The 18,034-nt window shown below is 40.7% G+C and overlaps 1 protein-coding gene across 19 annotated transcripts in view; it reads left to right on the top strand.

Annotated features, from left to right (window-relative positions):
- SVIL (supervillin) overlaps nt 1–18,034 on the top strand; it is a 255,470-nt gene that overhangs the window by 160,043 nt on the left and 77,393 nt on the right. For all 19 annotated transcript variants that reach the window (XM_043884802.1, XM_043884803.1, XM_043884804.1 and 16 more), the window contains 3 exons: nt 6,046–6,103; nt 6,218–6,369; nt 9,415–10,090. In XM_043884802.1, the coding sequence (XP_043740737.1) occupies nt 6,096–6,103; nt 6,218–6,369; nt 9,415–10,090 (836 nt within the window). In that variant the 5' untranslated portion in view covers nt 6,046–6,095. The remainder of the gene's footprint in view (nt 1–6,045; nt 6,104–6,217; nt 6,370–9,414; nt 10,091–18,034) is intronic.

The raw sequence follows: 18,034 nt of genomic DNA, 5'->3' as shown, positions 1-18,034 counted from the left end.
GCTATTCCCTCCTCCAGGAGATCTTCCTGACCCAGGGATCAAACCCAAGTCTTCTGCATTGCAGGCTGATTCTTTATCATCTGAGCCACCAAGGAAGCCCAAGTCAAATGTAAAAATCTATGAAGGTGATCAAAACAAAGAGCAAGAATGAACAAACAACATTATTAGCATATTAGCAACAGCTTAGATTTGACTGATTGTGGAAAGTTACATAAAGCTAAAGTTCTCCTCTTCCTCTCTGTCCCCCCATTCCTTCTCTTAATGAATAATAAATAAAAGATTGGAAAAATTAAGAACAATGTGAGATGCTAGATTCCTCAAAGCTCAATGACTCAGAGCTCTACGTATAACAATTTTAAAATGTATAAGCTTATTAACCAGTTTTATTAGACATTATCATAATTGGTCATTAAAAATCATTATTTTCACTAATCAAAGATGATTAACTTTATGTACTCACCAGATTTATGTTTCTAAATTAACAAGGTTTTTCAAACATGCTTCTTAAGCATTAGGGTCCCTCCTCCCCTGAATTTCATCTTAATTCCCATAGATTTATTTCATAGTCTTTACTCTTTTTGAATTTGGGCAGGCACATTTGGAAAGACCTCAGGTATAGCCTAAGGTCTTTTTATTTCTCCACCTTAATAGATGTATTCAGTATTCTGTCAGTTCTTGGTAATAGCAGGTTAAAAATAGGAATCGATTATGAGTTTGAATGTCATGGAGTTTCATGTTTGTTTATAAGTTTACAGAAGCTTCTTCCTGTTCATTTAGTGATGGGATTTTTCTTCTGTGAGATTGAGCTTTTAAACGGTCATTGATTTTTCTCTAAGGAACTTCTTTTACCCATGTATCATGAACAGGTAATCAAGGGATTAAAACCCTTTACCAGTGTCAAGCTTGCCCTATTAAAATAGATTTTCCATTTAGGAGTTATGAAATGAACAAAATATATGATCCTACTTTTTTTAACGGCTTCATCGAGATACAATTCCTATACCATACAATTATCCATTTTAGGTAGACAGTTCGGTGGCTTTTGGTAGCTTCACAGAGTTGTGCATTGATCAGCAGAGTCAATTTTAGAACATTTTCATTATCCGCCCCCCGAAACCCTTCTGATAGCCATCACACCTCCCCCTCTTTCCTCTAGGTTTGTAATGATTTTATTTTATAAGCTGCTGGTCTTTGTATTAGTGGCTGCCATCCAAGTGTAAAAGTTAAAGTGGATTACTCCTGGGGAAGAAAGATCAGCATTCAGAATATTCTGGACCTGGCCCGTGGTATCAAATGCAGGCGGGGGGAGAGCTGTTCTTGGCAGTCCCCCCACTACTTATATTTCTTTGGAAGATTCTACTGTATTCAGACTTGGGGGACTGAAATCAACAATAACTTTACCAGAAAGCCTGTTCTCAGAGCTAATTGAAGAAACCATGCTTCCCATAAAAGCAACTAGCAGACCACGTTATCCTGTGTATTGCTATTATACATTATTACAAAGTATATGAGGCAATTAAATAGTTTTATAAAGTATTATAGCCCCTGATGTCAAAGCCTCTTAAATTGCCTTACTTGGAAAATGACCAATGCAAGTCCCGTCAGAATTTGCTGAAGAAATAGAGTCATAAAATCCATATTTCTTAGATAAGGGCAGCATACTAAAATCACAGGGATTTTAGCAAGGGATAATTTAGTGTACGTACAAGTCTCAGTGCACTTGAAAATTTATTGCAACAGAAGTTAGACCAGCTGTGCTTGTTTCTATCTGGATTTATGATGATGAATATTACTATTTTCTGAACCATGTATTAGTTATATACATATGTCACAGCATGCCATCAATTGAATTATGGCTTATGAGTCTAATTTTTCAAAATTCCATGTTTTTAGGAAAGAGACATTGAAGGATTTAGAGTTAACAGGAGCATTAGGCTGCAACTTACTCTTAAATGGTTCAGAAAAATTAATATGTGAATATGAGAATGTGTGTGCATTCGCGCCCACAGTGTTCAGTTACTCAGTCGTGTCCAGCTCTTTGCAACCCCCTGGACTCCAGTCCACCAGGCTGCTCTGTTCATGGGATTTCCCAGGCAAGAATACTGGAGTGGGTTGCCATTCTTCTCCAGGGGGTCTTTTCAACCCAGGGTTCCAACTCATCTCCTGCATTGGCAGGCGGGTTGTTTACCACTAGTACCACCTGGGAAACCCTATATCCATGTGTATATACACATAAATATATGCATATTTTCATGTATATTTACATGCAAATATACATATGGAGATAGAAAAGAGGGGTAAAAATAAGTATAGTAACAAATGTTTATGAATGAAAAATGTCTTAGTTTTTCTCTGAGACTGAAATTCTATAAAAATTTTAAAGGAAGGAAACCTTCTTTTGGGAGATCATAAATAATAATAAACTATGTTCAGTGCTGGCAGTCAGAAGATGGAGCAGTGATGGAGCAGTCTGTGGACTCTGTACAAAAGACATGAAGTGACCACGTGTTTCCACAGTACGGGTGACTTCCATGCTTTCTTAGTACTAGCTTTTTATTTTTCCAGTGATTTAGAATATACCTGACCAAAATTCAGTGGGGGTGGGGGGTACTACAAGTGCCCATCTGAAGTTTTTTTCCTTTGGAATTGCATTAGCAATTCAAATAAAACATCATTCAATACAACTAGAGATTATCATACTGAGTGAAATAAGTCAGAAAGAGAAAAACAAATACCATAGGATACAACTTGTACGTGGAATCTTAAACATGGCACAGATGAGCTAACCTACGAAACAGAAACAGATTCAGGAACATAGAAAACAGACTTCTGGTTGCCACGGGGGAGGAGGTGTAGGGGAGGGAAGGACTGGACTTTGGGGACTAGCAGATGCAAGCTGTCATACACAGGATGGATAAACAAGGTCCTACTGGATAGCACAGGGAACTGTATTCAATATCCTGCGATAAACCATAATGGAAAGGATATAAAAAAGAATATATGTGTGTGTTCGCTGTACAGCAGACATTAACAAAGCCTCGTGTATCAACTATACGTAAACAAAAATCTTTTTTAAACCAGCAAAATAAAAGAAACAAAATAACAACCAAAAACATACATAGGCAAACAAAAAGTCATTCTCTTTTACACAACCTAAGTGTTACCTGTGGAATAGATATAGTAATTATGTTACATGTGTGTCAGCTCCTTGTCAGTTGACCTTTGCTTCCAGATCATGGGAAATAATGTCAAGAGGGAGTATGTTGCTTATCTTTTTCACTGTACTGCTGGATTTTCTTTAAATGTTTTCAGGTGCACAACTTCTATAGAAAATGTTCAAGTTTTAATGAGATAGAAATGATTTTCAGTCGCAAATGAGGACCAGGAAAGTCAACTTAATTTTTCAGAGTGGACACCGTATGCCTCTCCGAATGCATTGCATTCTTATTTTTTATGCTTGTTCTGGCTTACTCCATTCAGATGGTTTATAAACAGCAGAAGTTTATTGCTCACTGTTCTGGGGGCTAGAAGTCCAAGATCAGGGCGACAGCAAAGTCAGGTTCTGGTGAGTGCCCTCTTGCTAGTTGTAGGCTGCCAACTTCTCATGACATCCTCACGTGGTGGATGGGGCTTGGGAGCTCTGTGAAAAAGTCGTGAAAGTGTCAGTTGCTCAGTTGTGTCCAACTCTTTGTGTCCTCATGGACTGTAGCCCGCCAGGCTCCTCTGTCCATGGGATTCTCCAGGCAAGAATACTGGAGTGGGTCGCCATTTCCTTTTCCAGAGAATCTTCCCAACCCAGGGAATGAACCCGGGTCTCCTGCTTCACAGGTAGATTCTTTACTATCTGGGCCACCAGGGAAACCCTTGGGAGCTCTGTGGGGCTTCTTTATTAGAGGGCCAGTCCCACTCGTGAGGGCGGGGCCTAATCCCTCCCTAAGGTCCCGCCTCCTAATACCGTCACTTTGGGGGTTATAATTTTAACATATGGATTGGAAAGGGGGATACACACATTTGGCTTCCCAGGTAGTTCAGTGGTAGAGAATCCGCCTGTCAACGCAGGAGACCTGGGTTCCATCCCTGGGTTGGGAAGGTCCCCTGGAGAGGAAAATGGCAGCCCACTCCAGTATTCTTGCCTGAGAAACCCCATGGACAGAGGAGCCTTACAGGGTATATAGTCCATGGGGTTGCAAAGAGTCAGACATGACTGAGCATGCACACACACTTTCAGACTGTAATCTACCTAGTTGAAATAATTCAGGAGAAAAGGCAACATGTCATTGTACTACTCAGACTCTATTCATATGCTCCATTTCTCAGTTATGGGTTTAGCACAGGTTTAAGACAAACCTCCCAGAGTCCTTGAAATTTGGTGTTAACTGTTTCTGGAGCAGTTTTATGAAAAATAGGGCTCCGTTTTCCACTTTGGGTTTTAAATAATTCATTGATACTCATCCTTGAAAATATCTCCAGAATCTGTGCTACCAGCCATGAAAGTTTTATCACCACCATCTCGTGAGAGCTCATTTGTTAACTGGGAAGCAGTGATAAGCCACACTTCCTCCAAAGGCAGAAGGTACCGTTGTCACTGGACCCTGGTCTTCTGCTTGCGAGCATTTGCTCTTAGCTACTCCCGAGAAGGCCACTGGTGACAGAGATACCTCTGAAGCCAACTATCCTTGTTAAAATGTCAGTCCAGCCCACTGTTAAGGTAGCAGTCATTTAAAAATAAATTAATAAATAAAAACGTGGCTGGTATCTCTGAACACAAAGGACAATATAAAAGTCATGTGTGCACACACATGTATGGTTTTGACTCCTTCCTAAAAAGAACCACTTAGGGAATTTCCTGGCAGTCCTGTGGTTATGACTCCATGCTTTCAATGCTAAGGGCACAGGTTCAGTCCCTGATCAGGGAACTAAGATCTTGTAAGCCACGAAATGTGGCCAAAAATAAAAATAGCCACTTAAAAATTGGAAATTGAAGTCCCAATTTTCAAGTGGAAATTGAAGCAGTTGAAAATTAAATCCCAAGCATTTATATCACATCCTTTGAGCTTCCCCTTTGACTCAGCCTTGCAGATGTTTCATGGGCCCCGGGCCTATCACCACTCCTCTGTTCCTGGGACATCAGCAGGAAAAGCTCAGAGGAGCCCTTGTGAATTCACAGGATTGAGGAGGCAGCAAGAAGAATTTCTCTACCAAATTTGGCCATTTCCACAGAAACCACTCTGTGGCCTCTCAATAAAATATCCTTGTGGTCAGTGTTATATGAGGCCCTCCCAAGATCAGCAAAAGGTTTGTCTGATCATCCAGTGTTGCCCAGAGGAGTGAGGGTCATCACCTTTCTACCATCCACCTAAATTCCAGCAAGGAAACATGTTAACATTTCCTCCCAGTGAAAGCTTGGAAAGGGGAGGTACAGAAACCAGGTTAATCTAAACTGTAGTTGGAGAAGGTGTACCACATTACGTAACCTTAGAAACCCAAGCAGGAAGGAGATTGCCGATCTTTACAGGTTCAGTGATGGATGACACCAGACTGCTGTGAGCTCTTGTGTGGTATAACCTGCTGGTGGCGCGTGGCGCTCATAGTCCTCTAGTCTCTACTTTTGCAAGTGTTTGAAGTTTTGCAGGATGGAAAGTTTAAAATACTATATAAAATTAAAAACCAGATAGTGAGCTCTCTGCTGACTAGAGAAAAACCTAAAGAGAAACTGATGAGGCCTCCTCTGGTTCTCCTGGGTGAAATAGAGCTCACTTCTTTTTTCCACCTCTTGTTCTCATGGTGTTACTTCTTAGACCAACCTGTGACATGTACGTGTGAGTGTGTATTTGTGTCTCTGTCTGCATACATGCCTACTCATTTAGCACCTACCTCCCCTGTTATTATACAGTCTGCAAGAACTATGTCTGTTTTGTACATCACTGTTGCAAGGGAGCCATAAACAGAGTTCCAAAGATAGATGTTGCATGAATGAATGAATAAAATGAATGCATGACAAGTAAATACTGATTCATCTTTTTCTTCTTTTTTGTTTTCTTTTAGTTGCAGAATTAAGAAAAATCTTTGAACCAAAGAGGAAAGAATTTTTAGAAATGAAAAGGTAAGATATTCATTGTACCTAATGAAGAAGCAGAAGAGTTTGCGGAGCAGTAGCCAGTGTTTCCGTAGAACCGATGCCCCTGACTCACTCTGCCTCTGCTGGTGTCTCGCACAGAAAGGAAAGAATTGCCCGGCGCTTAGAAGGAATTGAAACCGACACGCAGCCCATCCTCTTGCAGAGCTGCACGGGCTTGGTAACTCATCGCCTGCTGGAGGAGGACACACCCCGATACATGCGTGCCACAGACCCGGCCAGCCCGCACATCGGTGAGCTTATGGCCGGTGGGCCTCTTGTCAACCTTTCTTTTTTTTTTTTTAATTTTTAACTTTATTTATTTTTGGCTGTGCTGGGTCTACGTGGCTTTGCGGGTTTTCTCTAATTGTGGTGATCGGGGGCCACTCTAGTTTCGGTGCGCAGGCTTCTCTCTGCAGTGGCTTCTGCTGTTGTGGCGCACAGGCTCTAGGCGTGCGGGCTCAGTAGCTGTGGCACATGGGCTTAGTTGCCCCACAGCATGTGGAATCTTAGTCGCTGGACCAGGGATCGAACCCATGTCCCCTGTATTGGCAGGCTGGTTCTCAACCACTGGACCACCAGCAATTCCCTATCATCAGCATTTTCCATCCAGCACTCCTGGAAAAGGAGATATTGCAACAAGTGAACTGCGCAGATTGTAATGCTTTTTAAGATATGTCTTTGTTAAAACCAGCAGCAACACCCATGTCAGCTCCACCATGCCTCCCAGCTGTGGTCCCCTGGTGTCACAACAAGAAAGGACCCCACTGTTGAGTAATTGATGACCAATCATTTCTCCCCCACCCCAGCCTGGGCCCCACCAGGGGCAGGTACTGGCTCTTTCTCTCCATCCCCTCAGGGCCCCAGCTGTCAGAGATCCTCAGGTTTGTTTGGGAAAGGGCTGAATAAGACAGGCATCTCTTATATATAATGGGTTTAAACAGAATGCCCTGATGCCCAGCACAGGGCTGAGCTGCTCGCAGCAGGGAGCTTGACAGGCAAAGGTGGACCTCAGATGCTTAGGGGCCTCACTCTGTGTTTACGCACCAAATATCCTCTTTAAATTATTTGAATAGGTGTAATTTAAAATGCATTGTGTATTTATTTCTTGTTAAATAACATGTCAAACATGACTTAGTTTTTCTGTGGTTTCTCAGATGTCGATATGAGCATCAGATATCCCACGTGACCTTAGGAGAAGATGGCATATACGGGGCTGCTCTTCCTGTCTGCATCCCAGGTTCTGCTGCTCCGTGCTACTGCTTTTAATAGCCATCATCTTCTAGTTTCTTCTTCAGAGGGAGTTGCTAGTCTCCCTTCATAATGTGATCAGTTTGCTTGTCTCTATGGTTTCTGGTTTTCTATGGCCAGAAAACTAGAGAACTCAGATTTTTTTTTTTTCTCATCACACACATGAAGAATCAAGAATAGCCAGAGTACCAAAATATATGGCCATAAATAAATCCTATTGTATATAAAATGTATCATATGATCATGTAAGCATCACGTTAGTCAGGAAGCATTATCTAACAAACTTGTCTTGGGAAAAATGGGATGGCAGTGGGGAGAGACAATGTCCCATCGTCACTTCCTACTCAACACAAAAATAAGATTCAGTGACTCATCATTAATTATAAGAGAAGAATTAAAAATATGGAAACAAAAATGAATATTTAGGTCCAGTTGAATGGAAATGGACTTTCAAAACACAGAAATAGTGGTAGAAATCACCAATGACCAGGTCAATTGATTTGACTACATAATGAACATCTGTGCCTCAAAGACAATCTTCAACAGACTTAACAAAAAGTTAAGTTTGGAAATATTCATGAAAAAATAAAGAGCTATGTAATTTTACGTAAATTGATTAAATGACACTATGAATCAAAAGAATATAGAGCAACAAGCTTGACAAGATATTCTAGAGGAGAAAAAGATAATAAAATGGCTACTAAACAATTGAAAAATGCATGCATCCTCTTTTTCCTGGTAATCTAGGGCAATTTTTAATTTTTTGGAGAAACGACATCATGACAAACATTTTTAGAAATATGGAAGTATTTATATAAATCCAAAATAGAGGTGTAAAATGAAGTACAACAGATACAGATAGATAATAAATTATATGATTATTTGATATTCTCATTTATAGTTTTATATGTTACAAGTATGCTTTCTTATCTGTATTTTTTATTGAAATATAGCTGATTTACAGTGTTGAGGTAATTCCTCCTGTACAGCAAAGTGATTCAGTTATACATATATACACATTCTTTTTCATATTTTCAAAGGTGATTTTTTTTAAATTATCAGTGTTTGTGAGAGAACATAAATTTCAGGTTTCATTGTAAGTTGATGCAAACTATAGAAATTAATTTGTCAATCTAGCAAGTATCTTAAGATAAGGTACCTACTGATAAAGCAATTCTACTTTGACGCAACTATCTTTTGTAGTTGTAATCAGAAAATAAGATGGATTAAAAGTTAGAATCAACTTAAATGCCTAGAAATATGAGACTGCTTAAATTGATTCTAGGGTGCCTGTTAGATAGAATATGATAAAGCCTTAAAAAACATCTTCAAAATAATATTTGCAAGTGGGGAAATGCTTTATGTAGAACATTAAGTTTATATAAAATATGAGTTATATAGGAAAAAATCACTAAGACTAGAAAGAGTATATAGAAAAGTTTAGCAAATTATGCATTTATTTATTACTGATGATTATAGATCAGTGATTATTGGTGACTTGGGGGCTAACTTTCCTGTGTTTTCATTGTAGACCTTTTCTACATGCATAGTATAGTTGGAAAAAACCACTTCTGTTAACAAAGACCACCACCGCTACCTGGCGGATATTGACATGGCCCGTTATTATTATGGTTACTATCAGAAACCACAATCTGTCACTTGTCAAATTACAGGAGTTCAAATATCTGTTATCCTTTCTAGAGGGCTCTGAACACATCCTCTGGCCTCACACATGAAATATTAAACTCAAAAGCAGAAAAGTACATGAGTAAGGGGAAATGACTGAGGAGCAGTGAAGGCTGCTGAGACTGAGCTTTAAGCCGAGGCCAGGCCTGACATGGCTTGTGCGGCACAGAGCATCTCAGCACTTAATGTATTTCCCTGCAGACCTCAGACTTCTTCAGCCTCCCAGGTAAATCATTGTAGGCAGCCCCAAGGAGGTGAGAAACTTGTTCTTCACAGCCTGGCTGCTCAGCGTGTTGTGTACAGAACAGAGTAGAATAAATGCATGTCTTTGACGGAATACTGTGCATATGATCTTCTTGTAGGTCGATCAAATGAAGAAGAAGAAACTTCAGATTCTTCACTAGAAAAGCAGACTCGGTCCAAACAGTGCACAGAAACCTCAGGCATCCATGCTGACTCCCCCTACAGTTCAGGCATCATGGACACCCAGAGCCTCGAGTCCAAAGCCGAAAGAATCGCCAGGTACAAAGCAGAGAGAAGACGGCAGCTGGCAGAAAAGTATGGGCTCACCCTGGATCCGGAAGCGGACTCTGAAACTCCATCTCGATACAGCAGGTCCAGAAAGGACCCCGAGGCTGCGGAGAAAAGGGGGGGAAGAAGCGAGCGATCAGCCGAGTCCAGCAGAGACTCCGGCTCGTCCTACTCCAGGACTGAGCTCTCGGGGCTCAGGCCCTGCGTGGCTGAATCCAAGGACTATGGCCTGCACCGGAGCGACGGTGTTTCCGACACAGAGGTGCTGCTCAACGCAGAAAACCAAAGACGTGGTCAAGAGCCCAGTGCCACCGGGCTGGCCCAAGACCTGCCCCCTGCAGGGGAGGTCTCCTCTTCCTTCTCGTTCTCCGGGCGAGACTCTGCCCTCGGTGAAGTGCCAAGGTCCCCAAAGCCAGTGCACAGCCTGCCCAGTCCATCACCTGGGCAGCCGGCCTCCCCAAGCCACTCCACCAGTGACCTACCACTCCCTGCGGAGGCTCGAGCCACGTAAGTGTTGACCCACCATCACCTACATCCCCTCTGCCGCTTCTGTGTCTGAGATCTGGGGTCCTCAGCGCTCTGCAAAGTTCTTGGCTAGCTACAGAAATAATGATATTGATGATTTTTTTTTCATTTTCACAATGTCAACGCAGGTTCTACCAAAGCAGGAAGCTTCCCAGTCTTAAAGTTATCAGTTTAGTTCTTGGTATGTTCTTTTTTAAAAGAATAAACTGAACAGGTGTCATGGCGACACATTTTCAAGATCTTTCTTCTATTTCTCACCTGCCTTTGACAAGTGTCTTTTCCTTCGTTTTCCTGTGATCAGACCCAAGACTTTGGAGCCATTGTTTCTGTTGCTGTCATTTAAAATCACAAAGTGGAAGGACACCACTAACCAATTTCCACTGGGTCTCAGTTTAGGTTATGTGAAGTATGCCCAATATACACCGAATATGACTATAACACATGTTACGTCAGTATATCGGCATGCTAAGGATACTGCTGTGTATCAAAGCACCTCATTGAAAAGATCCACCAGTAGGAGAAATTGCTGTGTCACAGAGTCAACGAATGGAAATTCAGAGGATGGATAAAATCAGAAAGTCAGATTCCCCAAGAGGATATATGTTTCTTTCTCAATTAAATATCTAAGTTTAAATTTGAGTTCAGTTTAGATATTTCAATCTAAAAAGTGTGCTGAGCAATTAGAATGCAATTGACATAAATCTCCTACTTCATGGTTTAGGCTAATTGTCTAGGCAGACTCCTAAATGTATTTTTTCAGTTCAGATAAACATTAGCTTTGCAGGTGAATTGAGGGGGATAAGAACCTGAGATCAGGCAAATTTATTCTAGGGAAAAGAAAACATGATGGAAAATACTGCTGTTTATTCCACGTTTGACAAAGTAAATATGGCCATCTTCACGCGGCAGTTTTACATCTAAAACAGACTATTTCAGTTATTGAAGTGTATTGACTCCGAGACTGGCTGCTACTGGCTTGACCATCTAGACTAGAATATTTAGAGATGTTAGCTTCTAAGAGAATTCAATAGTACGGATACTGATTGTATTTTGAGGGCCTTTGTTCATCCTTCAGACTTAACTGCTCAAAATTTAGGGACTTATTGTCTCATATTTTGAAACATGTGTTATACTCATATTCTTTTGTTTTGGGAAATTTGCATCTCGTAGTAAAAACAGTGTTCTTGGTTTAGTTATACTCTGTCAAAGCAAACTCTTAGTGAGCTATGTGAGCAGGACAAAGGAACCTAAACAAATTAGAAAGTTGGAGTTGTGTGGGTTACATGGTTTAAAAAATAACAAGGAATCCAATTTTTGATTGCCATATCGTGAAAACTGTTTATCATCACGGTGTCTGGGTTAACCATCTACATCACATATCATCAGTTCTCAACAAGATTTTTGAAGCCGTTATAATAATAAAAACCGTGCAGCATATTCCAGGTAAAATGATAGGATATATAATAGTTCTGTGTGAGTTAAAATCTCAATATTCAAAAATATATATCACTTAAAATCTTAAGAGCTCACTTCCTTCTAGGTTTTGTTGTTTTTTTTAAATTTTTGGCCGCGCTAGGTCTTCACTGCTATGTGGGATTTCTCTAGTTGCAGAGAGTGGACCTACTCTTTAGGTGAGGTGCCCAGTCTTCTCAGAGCAGAGCAGAGTAGGGCGCATGGGCTCAGCAGCTGTGGTGCGCAGGCTCCAGACCCTACAGCACGTGGAATCTTCCTGGACCAGGGATCAAACCTATGTCCCTGTAATGGCAGGCGAGTCTTAACTACTGGACCACCAGGGAAGTCCCCTCCTGGTTATTTGACGAGGCATGTTACCTGGGAGTGTTTAGACACCTCGCCTCTGCTTGACAGTGCCTTTCTTTCACAGAAGAAAGGCTTAAAAGACTGAAGAAATTGTAAAGGAGTTTGCAAGGAACCACATGCCTTATTTTTTGAAGCCACTCAAGACATACAAATTTGCCGGCCAAGAAACACAAAGCATTTCCTATAGAGAAAGAAAAGACCAGAGATGTGTTTACATTAAAAAGCAAGGAAAGTAATGTGTGACAGGTATGATGTTAAAATAGCATTGGGATTTAGTCTGCAGTGACTCCATTTGTTCAGCGTTTAAAGATGAATTTAAGTGGATTAACATTCCGCTGGTAGTCCTTTCTCTAGAGCCAGGAAATTCAGATGTCAGGGAGTCATTGTTGTCTGACTTCCGTTTGGGGAGAAGAGAGACAAAAAACACTTTGTGAATTAAAACAAGAAAGAACTCTTGGTGACTCAGTAACTGTAAGTGAAAATAAGATGGTATCTGACCTGGAAATATGTGACAGAGAAGTTTAGAAGATTAAGAAATGACCAGAAAAATATCTACAAATGGCAAAACAATTGAATAGCATACTGGATTTGTCCTATCACTGAAATGGAATCTTTTTCTTACTGTTATGCTTTACTGTTTCATCCCTGTAAATCTCTGAATTAGGCGGTTTGAGGATTATTTATCTCTGAATTGTCACTCCTGTTCCATCATTTCATCTTGTGCTCACTAGGAAGAGGCTGCTGTTTCTTTCATTAATTAAATAGGAATACATCACTCATGAAAATAACACCCAAAGACTTTACACAGTGTCCTAAAAATTCAAATGTGAGCCAGATATTGAATGTATAGTTTTTTATATGTTCTCATATATGCCAATGCAAATATATGTACAAACAGAATAATCATTAGTTCTTATACTTGTACCATACTGTTTTTAAGCATTATAAGGTTAATAACAGTTTTTAGGGCAATATTTAGCCAAGTGATAAGTTTATTTTAATAGCTCAGTTGGTAAAGAATCCACCTGCAATGCAGGAGACTCCAGTTTGATTCCTGGGTCAGGAAGATCCCCTGGAGAAGGAATAGGCTACCCACTCCAGTATTCTTGGGTTTCCTTTGTGGCTCAGCTGGTAAAGAATCTGCCTGTAATGCAGGAGACCTGGGTTTGATCCCTGGGTTGGAAAGATCCCCTGGAGAAGGGAAAGGCTACCCACTCTGGTATTCTGGCCTAGAGAATTCCATGGACTATACAGTCCACGGGGTCTCAAAAGAGTCGGACACGACTGAGCGACTTTCAGTTTCACAATGATTCATTTATATGATAGAGAAGATATGTATGTATGTGTGTTATATATATGTGTGTATGTATGATTGTAACAGAATCTTTAGTTCAGAAATCCTGTTGTCCAGGAGTTCAGATGAAAATATTGTTATATAACAAACTAAGAACATACATAGTGACAGCAGATACATTATATTTTTACATATTTATCTCTATATATTACTATAGTGGTAATAGAGAATAAATCACATGCTAACCACCATTCCCTCATCCTACCAAATCCTGTAAATTTGGAATTTCAGGAATTGTGTTTTCCAAGTAGATGGTGTAACTGAAATGAACCATTCTTTGTTAATTTGGCCACTGTGAATTTTAGAATAAAATTCCAAGGGATTGGGAGCCTTTGTATTATTCAAAAATTTTAAGTCTGAGCTCCATTAGAAATCTTAAATCCAAAGCTCTTGTCAATTTGCTGTTTGGTGCATCCCTTAATGTCACAAACAATAAAGTGTACCATCTGGGTTAATTTTGTGAGTGCAGAAACCCCGCCCCAAGTCCCACACCTGCCCTCCTCCTGAGCATGTATATTTCCCTACAGGAACTGGAAAGAAGAGAAGCACACCTAATTTTCTAGTGGTGATCTGCTCTAGAGAACCCCTGGGGTTTTATTATTATTATTATTACTCTCCTGGGATCCCCACCACTCCTTTTCCCACTTAGCGAACTATCATTCATGGCCAGGAAAATGATGGTGGGGGTTTCATGCAGCGCTGGCGCTGACCTTTGATCGGGGGTGGCCGCCATTGGTGAATGATGGCTTGAACGGGGCTTCTTCAGAGCTGTGCCTGGCCGCACAGTAGACCAGGGCCCCCTCCAGAATGAACCATTTCTGCAACTCTGTGACATGCAGACTCTGGCCATCCAGGAAGGAAGCGGGATTATGATGCAGTCTTGCCCTTTCTTTCTTCTTTTTCTGTTTTAATTCAAAACTGTTTTGTTTTGGGAATTCCCTGATGGTTCAATGGTTAGGATTCTGTTCTTTCACTGTCAGGAGCAGGGGTTCAATCCCTGGTCAGGGAACTAAGAGCCCATAAGCCGTGTGCTGCAGCCAAAATAAACAAACAGTTTGGTTTTTTTAATTTTATTGAAGCATAGTTAATTTCTGCTGTACACTAAAGTCTTTTTCATGTTCTTTTCCATTATGGTTTTTCAAGAATATTGACTAGTTCCCTGTGCTATACTGTAGGACCTTGATGTTTATCCATTCTGTATATAATCATCTGCATCTGCTAATCCCAAACTCCCAGTCCATCTCTCCCCCACCTTTCCCCCTTGACAACCACAAGTGTGTTCTCTATGTCTGTGAGTCTCTTCCTGTTTCATAGATATGTTTATTTGTGTCGTATTTTATATTCCTCATTTAAGTGGTGCCTTATGGTATTTGTCTTTATGATGTACTTTACTTAGTATTATAATCTCTCTAGGTCCATCCATGTTGCTGCAAATGGTGATATTTCATTCTTTTTTATGGTTGAGGAATATTCCGTTGTGTATGTACACATCACATCTTCTTTATCCATCATCTGTTGATGGACACTTAGGCTGTTTCCATGTCTTGACTATAGTGAATAGTGCTGCTATGAACATTAGGGTGCACATAGCTTCTCAAATTAAGAGTTTTTATCCTTTATTTCTGATCATTTTTGTGCATCTCTCCCAGTGAGAGATGCACAAAAAATCGTCTCCAGAGCCTGGAGCTCGTTTTAGTTAATTGGAGAGATGCTGAGTGAGACAACTGCCTCTTGACCATTGGCATTCCTGGGTCAGCTTCTGTCTCTGCCACGGCAGGAAATTTCCTAACACAGTGTCTACATTGGGGCAGAATGTCATGGGAACAGAGATCTCTGAGGATCTACTCTCTAAAGAGTCCGCTGGGTACTTCTCACGTGTCTGTGTTTGTATTGGACAGGATTGCTTTCACCTTTCATTCCTGTCTCCCCAGACATCACCCTTGTCTTGTTCTTCTAGCTTTGGGCCGTTTCTACAGTTAACTCATTGCCATTTTTTTTTTCTTTTCATTTTATCCTGTTTTCACTGTCAAGTGTCCGTTTCTATCCACTGAACAAAATAAGATGATGTCACCCAAAATACTAGCTGGTATGTCCTAAAAATTCAAATGTCTGATAGATTTTAAAATACAATATTTTGCCTGGGTGCTTGTGGCTTTGCACATTCATACACCCGTGTGAATGTGCAAAGCAATCATTCGCAGTTTTTCCAAACAAGCAACTTTCAGCAAGTAAACTGTTAATTTGAATGAGATGCTGGTGTTAATAGCTATTCTTCTTAAACTGAATCATGTTTTATAATTAGGGGCTGTTATATAATTAGAACTAGACACCCACAGGGTGAAACCAATTTTACTGTGCTGGATTTGACTTCATTTTGGTGGCAGGAATCACTTTTTCGTCCATTAACTCTTAGGGGTTATGAGGAGTCAAAGCATGTCATTTTATTAGATACTTAGGGATGCAAACCTGGAGCAACTCCTTTCCATGACAACTTAGGGCGAGTTCTTATTTCTTGGTGATATAATTCTCCAATTGCCACATCATAAAAAAAAAAAAGTTCTCTTATACTCAAGGTCACCATCTCTTTCACAGGTAACCCTATAGCCCTCTTCTGGGGAGGTAGCCACTGCCCAATAGAGAGCTGGCTCACCCCAGGACCCCACAGAATAGATACTGTGTTAAAGAATGTTAAATTCTTAAAACCAGAAATAACCTGGGAGATTATTTAGTTTAAAACTCTATTTTATACATGAAAAGCCCTGAAGATGAAAGACTTTAAGTAACTGGATTAGGACCATATAGCTGAGTCCATGATCCGGTCAGTCATTCAAGGTCTCTGAATCCATCAGAGTTCTTTCCATGACACGTTGCTCTTGTTATTAATGTCAGTTCTATTTTCCATCATAGTAGAAAAAAGAAGTAGCTGTTTTTGCCCTTTGAAGGCTAGAAACTTTAGGATATGAGATTAGGGATATTGTAGAAAACGTTTATGTGGATTTACATAAGGTATTTAAAAACCTCATCCCCATAAACAAAATGAAAACTTGTAGTCAGGGCGGGGGGAAACTCAAACTCAGTAGGTATCTGTCCATCCACCCATACCTCAGAGGTCTTGATTTATGGGTTAATTTCAGCTCTGAAGTAGTTTAGCTATTCATTCAAGAAAGCTATCTTGTGCCAGGCACTGTGCTTCTGGGTAGGCATGTCATTTTTTTTTTCTAATTGTGTGAGTTAACCACAACACAGTGGGGTAAATAAGATTATAGAGCCCGAGGTTGGGTGCCATGGGAATACCAAGATAAGTTGTTCATCCTTCCTCCTTGGAGAAGTGGTCGTGGTTGAACTAAGTCCTTAAGGATGTGGTGAGTTTGCTAGACATGGAGAGGTGGCTGCTCCAGGTGACCTAGAAGGAAGGGGATGGGACAAGTTGAGATAGTCAGGTGGGGACCACCTATGGGGCAACTTATGACAAGGAATTTGGCCTTCTCCTGGTGGACTGTACAATGGGAAATGCCCAAAGGATTTGAAAACAAGGATGCTTTAGAAGTATGTACTTTAGAAAGAATACTCTGGAGGAGTGTGGGGGATTCGGCTGAAGGAGAATTCATTCCAGTCAGGGAGGCCACTAAAGAGGTGAATGCAGTTACCTACACATGAGGTGATGAAGTCTCTGGTTCCATATTGGCATTGGTTCTTAACTTGGTCCTGTTTGGCATTTCATTAGGTGATCTGGGAGATACCAATTTCTGGAGGAGGGATTGTAAGTACATTTGATGATAGGAAAAAAAGGGGGGGAGAGGGAAGAGATTAGAGGGGATGGGGGAGAGAAAGAAGGAAGAGACTACAGGAGCATGGAGGCGAAAGAGCACCTGTACCTAGAATAATGGTAGGAAACTAACAAGATGAAATTTAAGAAAGTCCTGTATTTAGAAGGGGAAAAAAAAAAATCAGTGTATAAATTCAGGATTGGAGAAACTTGATTTACTAGCAGTTCATGTGAAGCAGACCTAGGAATTTTAGTTGACAGTAAGTTCTTTATGTGACTGCCAAGATGGCCAGTCCAATCTTAGAGGACATTAATGAATGTGAATTGTCAACAACACAGGTAGCACTGGTCCGCTTGTGTTCGCCAGTGGTCAGGTCACATCTGGGGGTCTCATTCTCACTGAGCTGTTGACCAACGAGAATACTTCCAGAGAGTCCACCTTCACACCTGCCCTTTGTATAACCAAGTTTGTATAACCTTCTTCCTGTCTTAATAGAAACCAGAGTCATTTTTGGAATCTCTTATACATTCTGTGCTGCTGGACTCCCAAACCAGTCTGTTCTTCTCTTTATCAGATTGTCCTTTTCCCAGTATGGTTATAAAGCTGAAACTTGGCTTGCCACAGGGAGCCCTAAGTTTATCTGTTTGACTTCTAGTTGATGATGTTTCTGCCGAAAGGGGGAAAGGGAAGAAGGACCTCATGTACCAAATGAGGTGTCTCACAAATGCAGCTTCCCGTGTGCTTCATGTCTCAGGAAGAGGGACATCTAGATGACCAGTATCCTACATCAAAGCTGACACACCCAGATAAGGATGTTAGCAGTTTTGTCAGGATTTCCCCAAATATGGCGCGATGAATCTGATATTAAGCCAATCCATAAGATTGGTAAGGATGATCTCAGTGATAGCATTACTTTTGTAGAAGTCTTGCAGGAAGAATAGACACATCTCAGTCATTTTCCCAGCTCCTTCCCAGCATCTAACACAT

Source organism: Cervus elaphus, chromosome 23 (genome assembly GCF_910594005.1).
Source record: "Cervus elaphus chromosome 23, mCerEla1.1, whole genome shotgun sequence".
NCBI classification, from domain to species: Eukaryota; Metazoa; Chordata; class Mammalia; order Artiodactyla; family Cervidae; genus Cervus; species Cervus elaphus.
Note: the sequence above shows the minus strand (reverse complement) of the source record. Positions and strands in the feature narration are given on the sequence as shown.